The 14,216-nt window shown below is 42.1% G+C and overlaps 1 protein-coding gene across 1 annotated transcript in view; it reads right to left on the reverse strand.

Annotated features, from left to right (window-relative positions):
• Nucleotides 1–1,940: 1,940 nt before the first annotated feature.
• The window catches only part of adamts18 (ADAM metallopeptidase with thrombospondin type 1 motif, 18), a 55,419-nt gene continuing 43,143 nt past the window's right edge, over nt 1,941–14,216 (reverse strand). The window contains 6 exon segments of the mRNA XM_019876316.1: nt 1,941–2,641; nt 3,791–3,986; nt 4,938–5,084; nt 6,242–6,261; nt 6,396–6,657; nt 9,403–9,607. Coding sequence (XP_019731875.1) covers nt 2,523–2,641; nt 3,791–3,986; nt 4,938–5,084; nt 6,242–6,261; nt 6,396–6,657; nt 9,403–9,607 — 949 coding nt within the window. The 3' untranslated portion in view covers nt 1,941–2,522.

Consider the following 14,216-nt stretch of genomic DNA (forward strand, 5'->3'; position numbering starts at 1 on the left):
TGTATGGACTTAACAGCAATACGAACTAATACAGTCAGTTTTAGTTGGTTTTATAAATGTATGATGTCGTTTCAGTTAGTTTTCATTGTTGTAAAAGCTTTCTTGCTTTTATTTTATTTCGTGAACAAAAATGCTTTTTCAATTTACTTCAGTCATAACCTTGGTGGCCGGTGGGTGGCGTAATACGTCCCTCTCATTGATTCCCAAGTGGTTAAGGTTCGAAAATAAACTTTGAGCGACGTTACAAACCCTCCGCGGCCCCTAAGAAAAAGGAAGGACATATAGGGACAATGTAACTACCTGTTGTTATGGTTAGACCCAATCACAGTGCAATCTTTATGAGATGTCGCGTAAAGTAGGGCTAATAGAAGCCAATAAGGCTGCATCAGTGCTAGCTAGAATGCTAACTATGTAAACGGCATCCTCTATTTGAGATACTCTTAAGTCTGCTGATTGGGCCAAGGTTAGGGTTCAGTTCTTATCTATGCTACGACGTTATGATCCACGTGTGGTGTTAGAAAAGGCCAAAGATGTTGCCTTCCCGCAGGTGCTCAGTGAACACCAACGCTGAAATATGACAGCTTGCGCAGTAAAGCCTTTTGGAGAAATAGAGAGATGGATATTTTAAAGGCAGGATGATGGGACTCTCTTAAGATGTGATCAGGTCCACTGACAGTGGTTGAGGGGCTCCTCTCAGGGTTCACTGCGCACACAAACGAGCGCCTTAGGCTGGTGGGGGCTGCTTGACAGGCTGAAGGTGGGAAAATAACAACCGGGCCCTTAGATGGAGCGAGTGAAAATGTGAAAATACAAGGCAAGAAATAGCTGCATCGATCAGCCGAGGTGGAGGGGATTAAGGGCGACAGGCTCCATTTTGGATTGGATAGATTGGACAGAGGCGGTGTGGACATCGTGCTCCGTGTTCCACACTTGATTTCTGTCCATGCAAACTGACAGCAGCGATTAGTCTTCTTTGCCGTTAGCATTGAGCACACGCCCGCTGTTGGTCATTGCGAATGCCGATGTCATTTGAAAGTTTACGCACATACAAATTGTGTTTATGGCTATGGCGCAAGGTGGCGGTCGTCATCAACGGGCGAGAACAGAATGAGCATTACTTGCATGACACATACATTTGGAACCGCGGATGACGATCTTTCAATTTTTAAAATTATTTTTTGTTTATAATCTTCAGTTAACCGCATAAAACCCATCGAGATCAAGATCTCTTTCACAAGGCAACGTTGCCAAGAGATTAGCATTTCACGTCATGAAAATCACTGAAAAGTTAAAGTATACAAAAAGTGCCCCGTGAGTTAGTTCTGTTGTCTTTTCTTTTGTGTATGATGGCGTTCACCATTTTTAAAAAATCTCTTGAGAAGAGCAATCACGTTAATGACACCGCTCATTTAAAAACATTTTTTTACTGACTTCTTTTCATCAGAAATGCAAGTATACATTTTTAGATTTTTTTAACGCAAATCTGCCCTTGTTTTTTTTAATCCAGCACATCATGTTTTAATAATAATAAAAAAATCATACAAAGTGTAATATAGTAGTAATTTTTTTTCAATTAAGGCTTAGGTTCAGCAACAGTTGGAAATTTTGACTTCATAAACGCTAAGAGGTGCCGGGCAGAGATTTTCAAAGGCTGGATAAAGCCCAGAGCTACTCAACAAACCATTTTTCCAAAAACAACAACAACAACAAAAAAAATCACGTTCAAAAACGGACTAAGGCTAACACAAAACAACGCCTTGATGGGGAACTCGGTTGACAACATGGCAACGAGAAACCATGTGATGTGGATTTAACCAATGGAAGACATGTCCAGACTTGGTTTTCTCTGGCTTTGGATATTTTGGGACGGCTTCAATTTGCTGTCAACTTTTCACACTTGAAAACCCCCTCGAAATAAGTATCGTCAATTTGACAAAGAAATGAAAACCAACAGAGGTTGCTTTTCGATCAAGCTGTATTATTGTCGTAGCGATACAGGAGAGCCACACACACAAAAAAAGCATGGTTTCCACCGTGTCAACACGAATGGAAGGTCTTGGTGGTGCGTCAGCAGCAGGAAGCAAAAAAAAAGGGACCGGGGTGAAGTGCACCAAATGCTAATAATGCTTCATTCGAAAAAAAAAAATATATACAAAATGTCATCATGTGGAGAACGTCCATAGTGGGTGAGTTACACGTCACAGATCCACTGCACAACATCATGTCACATCATGAGCAATAAGTTAAATAAAGGCATCGGATCCTTGAAATACACGCACGATACAGGCGAGCTAAGAACAACAAAAGGAGGAGGAGCTCCAAATGTCCCGCAGAAAGTCAAAAGTTACTTTTCCAGTTGGTTGATCGTCTCTTCTTACTTCTTCACTCAGTTCATTCGTCAAGTACTCCAGGAAGGACAAACACATTCCGTGAGGTGCAGTTCTGTGTACTGAGAGTTGTTCAAAAGACCCGCCCGCCCCGCAGGGGGTGCGGGTCCTTTTCCTTCTTCACTTGGGCCAGCTCTAGAGCCTCCTGCCCGTGCAGGATCGGCAGCACTGATCCCCGTAGAACTTGTGGCCGCAGACGCCGTGCTGGGGGACCAGGTGGCACCAGCTGAAGCGGTCAACGCAGGGTGGCTCGCCTGGGGGGTGGAGGGGAGAGAGAGCCACGCCGCTTCAGTACACACACATCTGTACCGTGCAACTTTGTGGATTTGAAGGGTTTGACGAAATCACTTCTTTGACAACCATGACAACTTTATTTGTTCTCGTATGAATTTGTTATCACGACAATATGACTTGACCAAAAAAGTGACTTCTTATAAGGATAGACCGATGATCAGGCGGAACAATGATCAAGACCGGCGGATTATCCATGTTGCTATTCAGCATTTTGAAGAATCTTTTTCTTTGAACTTTTCATTCAAAGAGATGCTACTCACCTTCGTAACTCTCTGCAGCTTTTTTTTGAAATTATAACAGAGTTAAATGGTCGTCCAACAGTTCAGTGATTTAGAGATTGCGAAAAACTTTAGTTACTGCAGACAATTATAGGGAGCTATTTATTTGTTTAAACTTTTAACCCTTTCACGCAGCCTAGAACCTGATAACATGATCAGCTTTCCACTGTAGTCACTGCTGTCTCTGACAGGGTTATAGACAGTTGGAGATTTTAACATAAACTGAAAAGAAATATCGGTTATCTGCTTCCAGATTACTAAAAACACGATTTTTTTGGTGTTATTTGTTTTTGTTTTTTATTTTCTTCAGAGTGATGAGACATTGCAGGCAATCGCAGGACTGCTCCATTCAGGAAGTCCAAATATGGGCGTAGTTTAAAGAGCCCCTGAAATGAGGTTCTTTCTCTCGTCTTTTTTGTGTGTGTGTGTGGGAGGGGGGTTGGGGGGGGGGGTCAGGTGAGGAGAAATCTGTCTTCCATTTTTATGAGTGGATAATGATAAAAGTAACAAACTAGGGCTGGTTTTATTTGTATCGCAAATCTGTCTTCAATTTTGGGTCCTCTATTTTGAAATACAGGACACTTTTTTTTTCAGTATACAGGTACCTAAATCATGTAACTTGTTATGATCTCACGTTTTGGACAGGTGTGATACTGTTTTGGCTGCCGTGTACATATCTGATATTGCTCACCGTGGTCCCAAGAGATGCTCAGGGAGTTTTTGTGAACGCTCAGACGCATGGAAAATTAGAGGGGACATTGCTACGGAGCCCGAAAAGTTTGAGAAAGCGCGATATAGACACAGGAAAACCTTGACTTGGAAGCACTTTACCTCTTAGCGTGGTCCCGACGGCTGTGACGCGGTTGTGGTGGTGTTGCGGCGGCGGGGCGGCACGGGGGCAGAACTGAGTGTTGCAGGCCCGCGTGGCGACCGGTCGCTGGTGGGCCAGACAGCCGCTCGCCGGACGACCTTGATACACACACTGGACGCCGCGAGTCTGGACGCCCCCGCCGCAGGACACCGAGCACTCAAGGAAGAAGAAGAAGAAGAAGAAGCCATGAAGAAAACAAACAGAAGGACCTCCAGACAGACGTGGGCAAGCATCTCCGCTGGTGGAAACAGGCAGCAATCACACACTGGCATCAAACTATCAGAGGTTGCCCTAAAGACTTGATGCATAATAGATGAGGGCCGACAAGACGCAACAAGCTGCCCGCAGTTTGCCCACGCGTTGTGTTGACTTGCTGACGACAGAGCAGTGCAAGGAGAGCAAACTCGGAACAAAGGCCACACGGGTTGCTCACATGGAGACACGTTGCAACATTTATTTTTTCCTGTAATTGTTTTGCGGTTTCTTCGAGAAAATTCACTTGACTGATTTCCATTCTGATGAGACCATTTTTTTCAGAAATTTTTGAAATTTTTGTTTTTTTATTTTTGAAAAGGGAAGCCTTCCGAAAGAATGTTTTCCCCCTCAAAACGATAAATGGCTTTTCATCAAAAAAGGAAAAGTTATTCTTGTAAATGTTTCTGGAAGTGTTTTCTGCTCTTTTTTTTTCCCAAAGGAAAATTAACGGAATTATTCTCAAAGGACTACATTTTTTTCTGAATCTTTCAAACAAATAGCTTTTTCTCAAAAATCTATGAGCATGCTAGAAAAGACTTTGCTTTCCTGAATTATAACTCTTATTTCCTTTAAAGCCAAAGTCAAATCCTCAAATTCTCTTTCGTGTCCCCACTCGTCTATGCAGAGTATTTTGGTTAATATTCTATTTGTGAAATATGAATGAAGCTGAAAAATCCACTCCGTTTTTATTCATCTCAGGGGGCTGACACTTTGTGCTATACTGCCACCTGCTGGCGACTGAAAGTGATGTCACCGTGCCCACAGGCTTGCTAACGTCACGGCTACCCTGTTTTCTGGGTTTGTGTGCGTGTGTGTGTGTGCGCGTGTGTGTGTCACATTGATGATGGGTACCTGTTGCCATGGAGAAGAATACCAGCTTGACACCACAGCGCCAGTATTGCCCGCCAGGACCCGGGCCAGCTCGGGGCACGGACCTCGGTCGCAAGCCTGCTGGAGATCCGCCGAGGGCTTATGTCATTTCAAATTCATCTTGCAAAACTACAAGCTTGTCTCTCAGTCCTGATATATTATGCCAGCGTCGTTGTTTGACACCAATTGTTGTACTACTTTCCTATTCATACACGACGTTGGCACCACCTTGTGGCTTCTTACACTGGAAAAAAAAATGTTTTTTTTTCACAATTTTATTTCATCAAGTGGCTGCACAAAATAAAATCATTTGGATCCAGTTTTTAACCCTTTCAGGCGGAGTGGTTACTAGGGTGGAAGGTTTAGCATGCTCTCAGGTTGCAGTTGTGCATGAAAGGGTTCAGTAGATGGTCATCATCTCTGTGTTTGTGAGGATTTTTAATTTTATTTAATTTTATTATTTTTTTTACCTGTCGTCTATACTAACGCATTATTGCCATTGACGCCTATTGACGTCAAAGATCCATTTTAACTGGACTGGCAGTGTGAGTTAATTGATTAAATCGTAATTTAACCACAAATTATGATTACTTAACTGTTACATGTCACTTCAAATTCATCTTGCAAAATTACAAGCTTGTCTCTCAGTCCTAATATATTATGCCAGCATCGTTGTTTGACACCAATTGTTGTACTACTTTCCTATTCATACACGACGTTGGCACCACCTTGTGGCTTCTTACACTGGAAAAAAAAATGTTTTTTTTTCACAATTTTATTTCATCAAGTGGCTGCACAAAATAAAATCATTTGGATCCAGTTTTTAACCCTTTCAGGCGGAGTGGTTACTAGGGTGGAAGGTTTAGCATGCTCTCAGGTTGCAGTTGTGCATGAAAGGGTTCAGTAGATGTACTTACCTGGATCCATTTTTTTTTTCAACCACTTGATGAAAAAAAAAATGGAGTAAATTCTTCCAAGTGAAACGCATGTGCATATACATTGATGATGGAGAAGTTCCGTTGAGGCTGCGGCCTCCATTTATGATTACTTAACTGTTACATGTCACTTCAAATTCATCTTGCAAAATTACAAGCTTGTCTCTCAGTCCTAATATATTATGCCAGCATCGTTGTTTGACACCAATTGTTGTACTACTTTCCTATTCATACACGACGTTGGCAGCACCTTGTGGCTTCTTACACTGGAAAAAAAAATGTTTTTTTTTTCACAATTTTATTTCATCAAGTGGCTGCACAAAATAAAATTATTTGGATCCAGTTTTTAACCCTTTCAGGCGCAGTGGTGACTAGGGTGGACAGTTTAGCATGCTAACAGGTTGCAGTTGTGCATGAAAGGGTTCAGTAGATGTACTTTTTTGTGCAACCACTTGATGAAAGAAAATGGAGTAAATTCTTCCAAGTGAAACATATGTGCGTATACATTCATGATGGAGAAGTTCCGTTGAGGCTGCGGCCTCCATTTTTGAAGTGGGTCACCATCAAATCCGCGTCCTTACCTCTCCCCAGGAAGTAAGCGTCCACTGCAGCTTGTCGTTCTTTGGGCAGCGGCGCAGGACGCAGCTCTCCTGGGCTTTCGGTCGCTGGTTCTGTCTGCACATGCTGTCGGGCACCACCGCGCCGGGGTCGGCGCTTTGGCAGAACACGCTTCGCTTCCTCAGGCCGCGGCCGCAACTCTTGGAGCACTGCCAGCGGAGGACACAATGCGGAGACGCGGTGAGACACAGGTGGCGTCCTCTGGAGGGTTCGTGGAGCGTATAAGTGGACCTCAAGACATTACTTTTTTAACCTAGCTTGGGATCCTCGAAGGCTGGGTTTAAAATATACACGCCACCTTTTTGGGATGACTTCCAAGCAACCCAAATAAAATCGGGCAGTGTTAGCCATGAATGTATTCTTGTAAAAGTACACCTTTTGTCTCCCAAACATGAAACATTCCAATGCCTTTTTCCGAATCAGAGGTTCTGCTACTGGTCGATAAATCACAGAACCGTTTGGGTCAAGGTCAACAATGTTGTCACATCTTCACAAGGAATACATGGTAATCCCAACTCTTGTGAATTTTCCCATACAGTACAGTCTGTCAGACTACTACAATTAAAAGTACATTGTTTTGCGTTCCACCTACGTATTTTACGCAATAACGTATTGGCAGTAAAAGGAGTAAGTGCATTGATAATTCAACACACGCTTGACTAGCAACGCGGAGGTCGCCGCTTGGCTGAGGCTCCATTAAGGACCCAAACATTAAACCCAATAACGCCATCGCTCGCAAATGAATGTGACCTCCAACGGTCCGGCAACACAACAACGTAGTAAACTTCAGATGGGGAGGAGGGGGGAAGCGCCACTGCTCATCAGGGACGCCAGGGCGCTTTATGTGACTGCGCTGGCTCCCAACACACACACATTGACAAGCTGCCTCATCCCAGCAGTGCTTTTAACGTTGTAGGCTTCCATTGGTCTTTTCAAGAATGCTTTTGACCGCCATCTGAACTCGGCAAACAGTCGCACGACTCTCACAAAGACTGACAACTGTATGATGGCTGAGTGACAGCAATCTCTCGCGAGAAAGGGTTCTTTCTCTCTTTTTTTTTTAACAGAATTATGCATGGTCTGCATAAAGTTTTAACAACACATCAGATTCCCATGCAAGGGGGGTAGAAAACTGAATGTGTGAAATCCTTCATGGAACGCGCTAAATGATCCCACAGTGTGATTGGGAGTGTGAATGGGTGTTTGTCTATGTGTGCCCTGCAATTGGCTGGCAACAGGTTCAGGGTGCACCGTGCCAACTGCCCAAAGACGGCTGGGACAGCTCTAGCACGTACAGCGACCCTCGAAGGCAATTCAGATAACAGGGGGATGGATGGATATTTTTGGTCAAAATATATGCAATGGTTTTCTCAACAACATGATACCTTTTGGGAGAAAAATAAGGCTTTGACTTTTTTTCACCACAATATTTTTTGTCATCTTGAAAACAAAACTCATTTTGTCTAAAAAATACAATGAAATTTTTGTTTTTTATTCTTGACAATAGTTTTTCTTTCAAGTATTATTTCTTGAGAAATATATTACTTTTTTATGGGAAAAGCATTTTGAATTTGTTTTCAACCAAAAATATATATCAACAACAAAAATGCATCCTCTTGTTTTTGTAAGAAAAGGAGTGTTTTCGTCCGAAATCAAATCTCAAAAAACTCCCTTTTTATGAAGTGAAATGAAGAATTTTACTATTTTTTCTTAAAATACACATAATTCAAATTTTATCTTTTTTCATATAATTGAATAACAAAAAACAATGATGAATAATAATAATAATCTTTATAATGCTCAAAGAAACCTCAGGATTATTGTTAGGTAATATTTGGAATTTGAAAATTTTCTAATACGTAATAACTGTTTAATTTGGTGTTCATCAAATACAGCGATACACGAACAAAAATCCAACCAAATATTTTCAGTCTTTTTTTTTTTAATTTGTCAGATGGCCTACGGTCCAGCAGAGGGCAGCAGAGCGTTGAAGATGACCGAGTCGTGTTTGTATGCAAACGCCGTGTGCACGCGCGTGTTTACTTCTTCTTTTAAAGCCTTTAATTATGAAAACATCTTCAAAACATGTCACCATGTTTTAATTTTAGGCCACAAAGGCTACATTTATATGTCCACAAATGTAAAAAGATGACATTGTTTTTGCTGACAAGAAGTGGAGACGACTAAAACATCGAGGAAAAAGAAACACAGTTGATCTCTGCACAAATAAAAATGGCGGCGGAGTATTCTTAAGTCGACAGCAAGTTAGTTTGGTTCAATTAGGCCAAAAGAATGCTCGCTCTTTCCTCTTCCAAATCTATTCAAGAGTTTATAATTAACATAACAACACAGCTGTACTGAGGAACGCCAGAGAGAACATGGGCCTTCAAAATAAAAATGCACATTTGACATTTGACAGAGGCTCTCATGCTGACAGGAGCTCGGAGAGTCAACAGGTCATTCATAGCAAGCTGATCAACATCACGAGCTAGCAAGTTCTCATTCATGTGATACAAACCAAAAACTATGGTAAAAATACAGATAATATAATATAGAAGAAGGTCTCTTGACCAAAATAAAGATGGATTTCTTGTTAGGCTGCTTTTTATGTACCGTAATTTCCCATTATTAATATGCAACTTTTTGCCGCCCCGAAAAGTTGTTCCCTCGTATTTTACAACGGTGGCTAAAAACGATAAATATTTTTCATAATTTACATATATGTATGGAATTTATGCGCAAACATAAGGGGGCTTTTCATAACGTCACAAAGTGTAATTCTCACGCGAAATTAGTTTCCAATACTGATCATTTCAGTCGTGAGCCACCCTAAAGTGAAAAGTGTCAAAAGTTGCGACATGTTGCGGCACGCTTTGAATGACACATGGGAGTACCTGCGACCAGGCTCCAGTGTTCCACCCGGGCGGGCAGGCCTGCGTGTTGCAGGGCCGCAGCTGTGCCGGCGAGACGACAGGGCAGAGGGAGTGCGCCGCCGCCTCCTCACGCTGGTAGGTCACCTTCCTCATGCAGCGCAGCGTCCTGGCCTGCTGGCCCCCGCCGCACGAGCGACTGCATGCCGCCCAGTCTCCTGTCCACCAGCTGAAAGGGAGAACGCAGAGAAGATTGGAATAATGGTTCATTGAAATTGGAAAAACATCCAGTGTTCGCTGGAAAGTTCATGTGTGACACTTTTTCTGCTGTCTTGATTTTACAACTTAACAGGTCATACATATTCTGATTTAAAAATGTTTTTTTCTTCTTCAAGGCATTTTCATGAAGAAAATAAGATTCTTGTTTCTTTTTGAAATAAGCCAGAGTTTACAGAAAATTGCAACCTTTTTAAGTAAAAATAAAAAATAAAAAAATCTCAGAATTTTTTCTATTTTCTAATAAAAAGTGATTTTCTTAACAATGTACTGTTTGTTTTATAAAGAAACGTTATACTCCTGAGGTGAAGCTTTTTTATATAGAATATATATACAACTAGAAAAAAAAGATCATTTCTGTTGATCTTGTAACTTTTTGCATATAAGATTACATTTTTCATTTCTAATATATAATGAAAATAATAAGATTTTTTTTCAAAAGTACAACTCTGTCCTCCAAGAAAAAAAAAGTGTTATTTTCCTCCAAAATATCACTTTATCTTTGAATTTCTTTCTGAAATGGAAAACTTTTATTTCCAATTTTTTCTCTAAAAATTATTCATGTTTTTTTTTCCCCCAATGTCCCAAGGCATAATTTCACACCAGTTTCTTGACTCCTCAATTTTTTTTCACATATATTGAGAGTTTTCCCCACCTATTATCAGAATGAGATTTTATGAATGATACCCAAAAACAAATCCTTGTTTCGCAGTAGCCCTCCACGTAGATTTAGACCTGAAGCTTTTCCTCAGTGTCAGAGAATTCTTATCCACGCAATGTTGATTTCGGACATAGTCAAACGTTGTGAAAAGATTAAACGCGTTAAATCCCAAACGACCCCTTACTAGTTGTATTTCAACACAAACTAACAAAATCCATTTTCAAGACGATCGGATCTTTTTGAGTCCTCCACGTCTTTGCTCCAAAATAGCCGCCGTCTTGGCACCGCAGCTCAAGGGGGAGATTACTGCAAACGAGTGGTCTGACCACCGCCGGATTTTAGGCGGGAGAGAGATGGCGAGTCGTGCAGATGGCTCAGGATGCTGCAAAAATAAAGACGACCTCGGGGCACGGAGGCACTTTGCCTTCTCTTTAGAATTCCACAGACAAAATTTTGGTGAGGAAAGAGTTGCTTTAAGGACCGGTTCTTTTCTCCCTTTGCGTTTTCTCAGAGATTATAAATAACAACAGATCACTGCGGCTCAGCTCACCCTAATTTGCATCTCGCAGATGCTCCGTATGGAGATACCCGACAAGGCGACTATTTTGGTGGTGTTACGCCTTCCTTAAGTTAGTATTGATTTTGATGGGATGACAACGAGTATCTTTCATGTATTTTTTCTGCAGACTTTGGTCAAATGAAACGCTTAACCCCCAGAACTCATCTACACAAGGTCAGAAACAGATCAAATGTTCAATTCGCACATGAAAAGAAAAAAGCCTTCCCTGAAAGTGCACAGAAAGTCTGCCATTTTTGGATGGAAGTGAAATTTCATTCAAGCAGTCCTTCAAAGATTAACTCATCCTTTTGTCTGGTTGACTGAATTCACATCCACATACAGTCTACCAAACAGAGAAATGACACAAAATTCAGTTTTTGGAGTTTTAAGACTTGTGCGTGGGGTGGATCATGGCGGCTAAGTTTGATGACTTGCCATAAAAACACAAAACTCATACTCAACTTTAAAAAACAGCACCTAAGATAGTTTCATTTAGTAATATGAAATTTGGTTGGCAAATCTGTCATGAGCAGACCCATTAAAAAAAAAAAAAAAATGACGAAAATACCAAATCTGTCAGTTTGGTTTGAAGTCACCAGAAAGACAAACTCATCATACAGATTTCGTACGATGACAACCAAATTGGGATTACATTTTAGATTTTCGAACCTGGCGGGCCAACCCATTCCCGAGCATCCTTTGTGGGCGGTACAAGGCAGGCACATTCGATGATGTGCTATAAAATACTAAATTCAAATAACTCCACGTGAAAATTCAGTCCCCAAGATTTTGTCCGATGGCTCCCAAATTTGAAAACATTCTCCGAAGATGAGTTTTCCGAAACATTTGAGTTTTTTCTCATTGTGTGTGGGCCAAGTTTGACGGCTCGCCACGAACACAAAACTCAAAAACTCAACCCTACTCTAATCTCAACCAAACTCTTGAAGGCCTTCAGGTGCTTCTGAAACTTCACAACTATCTTGTAAAACTGGCACTTCATCATCAATCATACACAATCCCCAGTTCCACTTTGACGATGAGGAATTTTGTGCAGAACCGCAGTCACCACTCTTTTCCCTGATGGCCAAACAGCAGCGTGGGGGGAGGGGGTGGGGGGGGTTAAAGTGTAAAGCAGGTCTGTGTGTGTGTGTCTCGTGGAGGGCTGGTCTGACTTGGCCTGGAGAGACAGGCCGGCGGCCCCGCGGGAGTCACAGCACCATAAAACATGTCAGCAGACAAAAATGCAAGAGTGAGAAGCAAGTCATCCACATTAAGCGTAGAAAAATAAAACAAAACACTTTTTAGAAGACATATGAATGAAGGGGGAAAAATCGAATTACTACTTTACAAGGCTATATTGACACACTTAAAGAAGGCCTTCATGAGAAAAAGGAATTGAAGAGGAAAGAAGGCCACACACCTCACACTGAAGCACTTCTTTGAATGGACTGGATTATGTCTAGCCGTTGCGGTTATTTCTAGTGAGCAATGTGGCGATGAGCATTAATAAGTGGTGAGAAGAGCTATCCTCTATGTTCTATGACATGTATATTATGCATACATGTGCCCATGCGTAGGAGACTGGACTGTTTCAAAATAGTCCGAGATGACGTTTAAAGAATTATTTCTTTGTTGTGTGTTCACAAACACCCGCATAGAATTTATTTTGTAATTTGGAGGGTTGTTTTATTTTCGATTTTCTTAGTGTCATTGAAGCTATCATTAATTTCCGTTTTTCTGGGGCGGTCTTTGAACGGCTTTCGAGCCGAACGCGGAAAAGAATGCGCTTTGTCGGAGAGAGAGGCGTCTGTATTTGTTGGAGAGTTTTAAAGAATTAATAAAGTGAACGTTTGAAAAAAAAAACACTGCAGCTCTTTTTTGTCTCGGATCTGCAACACAAGTACTGTCTGACTGTGCGTCAGGCGAGTCACTTCTAAGGAACAGTGCTTGAGGTGGAAACAAATAAGTGCCGGTACTCCCCTTGGTTGTCTGTTGCTAGGTAAATTAGGCAGTGGGCAACAGCAGAGCCGATTCATTATGGAGAGTGAATTCATTGAAAAAGAAGAAGAGAAAGCAAAGCGACGCAACAGCCGACAGATGCTGTTGTCCAGACGGACACTCGCTGCTAGCAGTTAGCCGCTAACGCCGAGGACTTGTGTCGTGCCATACGATGAAGGCGTAGGAATTAACTCGCTGTTTCTTAGCATCTTTAATTAGCGTTGTGTGGCTGTTGGGAGCAACTCTGTAATGGCAATTTAAAAAACGGGATAATCCAAGCCAAAATGTCGAGAACGTAAACCTCTGTTTTGTTTTTTTATTTTCAGCATTTTAAAGCCGAGCAGAAGAGCAAAAACATGGAATACTACATATATTTCCTTGAGCTCAATTGCTACTTTTCTATTAGTCTTTGGTACCATCTTGTAGTTACAAATACAGCACAAATCTACCCAAAGAGCCATGAATTGGCGACTTTCTCAGCGAGTCTAAATATGCAAATAGAGAAGGGCTTATTGTCTAGAACTCTCATCCCCTTCCAAACAAAGGGGCTGTGTTTGGACGTGCATTGGGGCACTTTAATACCTTTAGCTGAGATAAGAGAAATGCAATGCCTGAGATTAGTGGCAGGAAATGGTGTCTCAAGTGTTGGGAACAGAGGCCGTGTGTTGGCGGCGTCAGCGCTCGGCCCGGACTTGTCGCGGCAGCCCCAGCCAAGCGGCAACGTCCCCGAGCATCCGACGCATGCTTTGCATGTCTATTTTTTGGCCTCGCGGCTTGGACGCGCAACACATAATTGCAGCATTAGTGGAAGTGCTCGCGCTCTCCCTGACCCCAAAACGCCGTGCCTTGCCTCTTCGGTGCGGCGCACATGTAAATCACTTGCTGCGGAGGAAAGGCCTGTCGTTGGGCTGCTGCTTCGACTTGAAACGCCACCGCAGCGCTCGAGCCTGCGTGCGCGCACGCCCTCCTTTTTGGAAGCCAACGCAATTTGACATACAAGGTCTAGACATTGGGTGGGCTGATCATCCCTGAAGGTTTTGCTGAAGTCAGAAGTTGGTTTTCAAACTAAAATAAAATGCTTCCAGGAAGGATGATGGACAAGTGGTTCGCACATCTGCTTCACAGCTCTCAAGTTCAGGTTTTGAATCTTAACGTTCTAACAATTCAAACACACACATGTCAAGTAAGCGGTTGTTTCTCTGATTGGCAAGCAAGCAGTCCAAAGTGAACCGCCCCTGGCAAAGTCCATTATGATGGGATCCAACCAAATATTCAGTTCTGAAAAATCACCTGCATTTCGTATATATGATGGAAAAAGTCATCTGATTCCTTTTCAATTCCGGG

Source organism: Hippocampus comes, unplaced genomic scaffold (assembly GCF_001891065.2).
Source record: "Hippocampus comes isolate QL1 unplaced genomic scaffold, H_comes_QL1_v1.1 scaffold150, whole genome shotgun sequence".
Classification (NCBI taxonomy): Eukaryota; Metazoa; Chordata; class Actinopteri; order Syngnathiformes; family Syngnathidae; genus Hippocampus; species Hippocampus comes.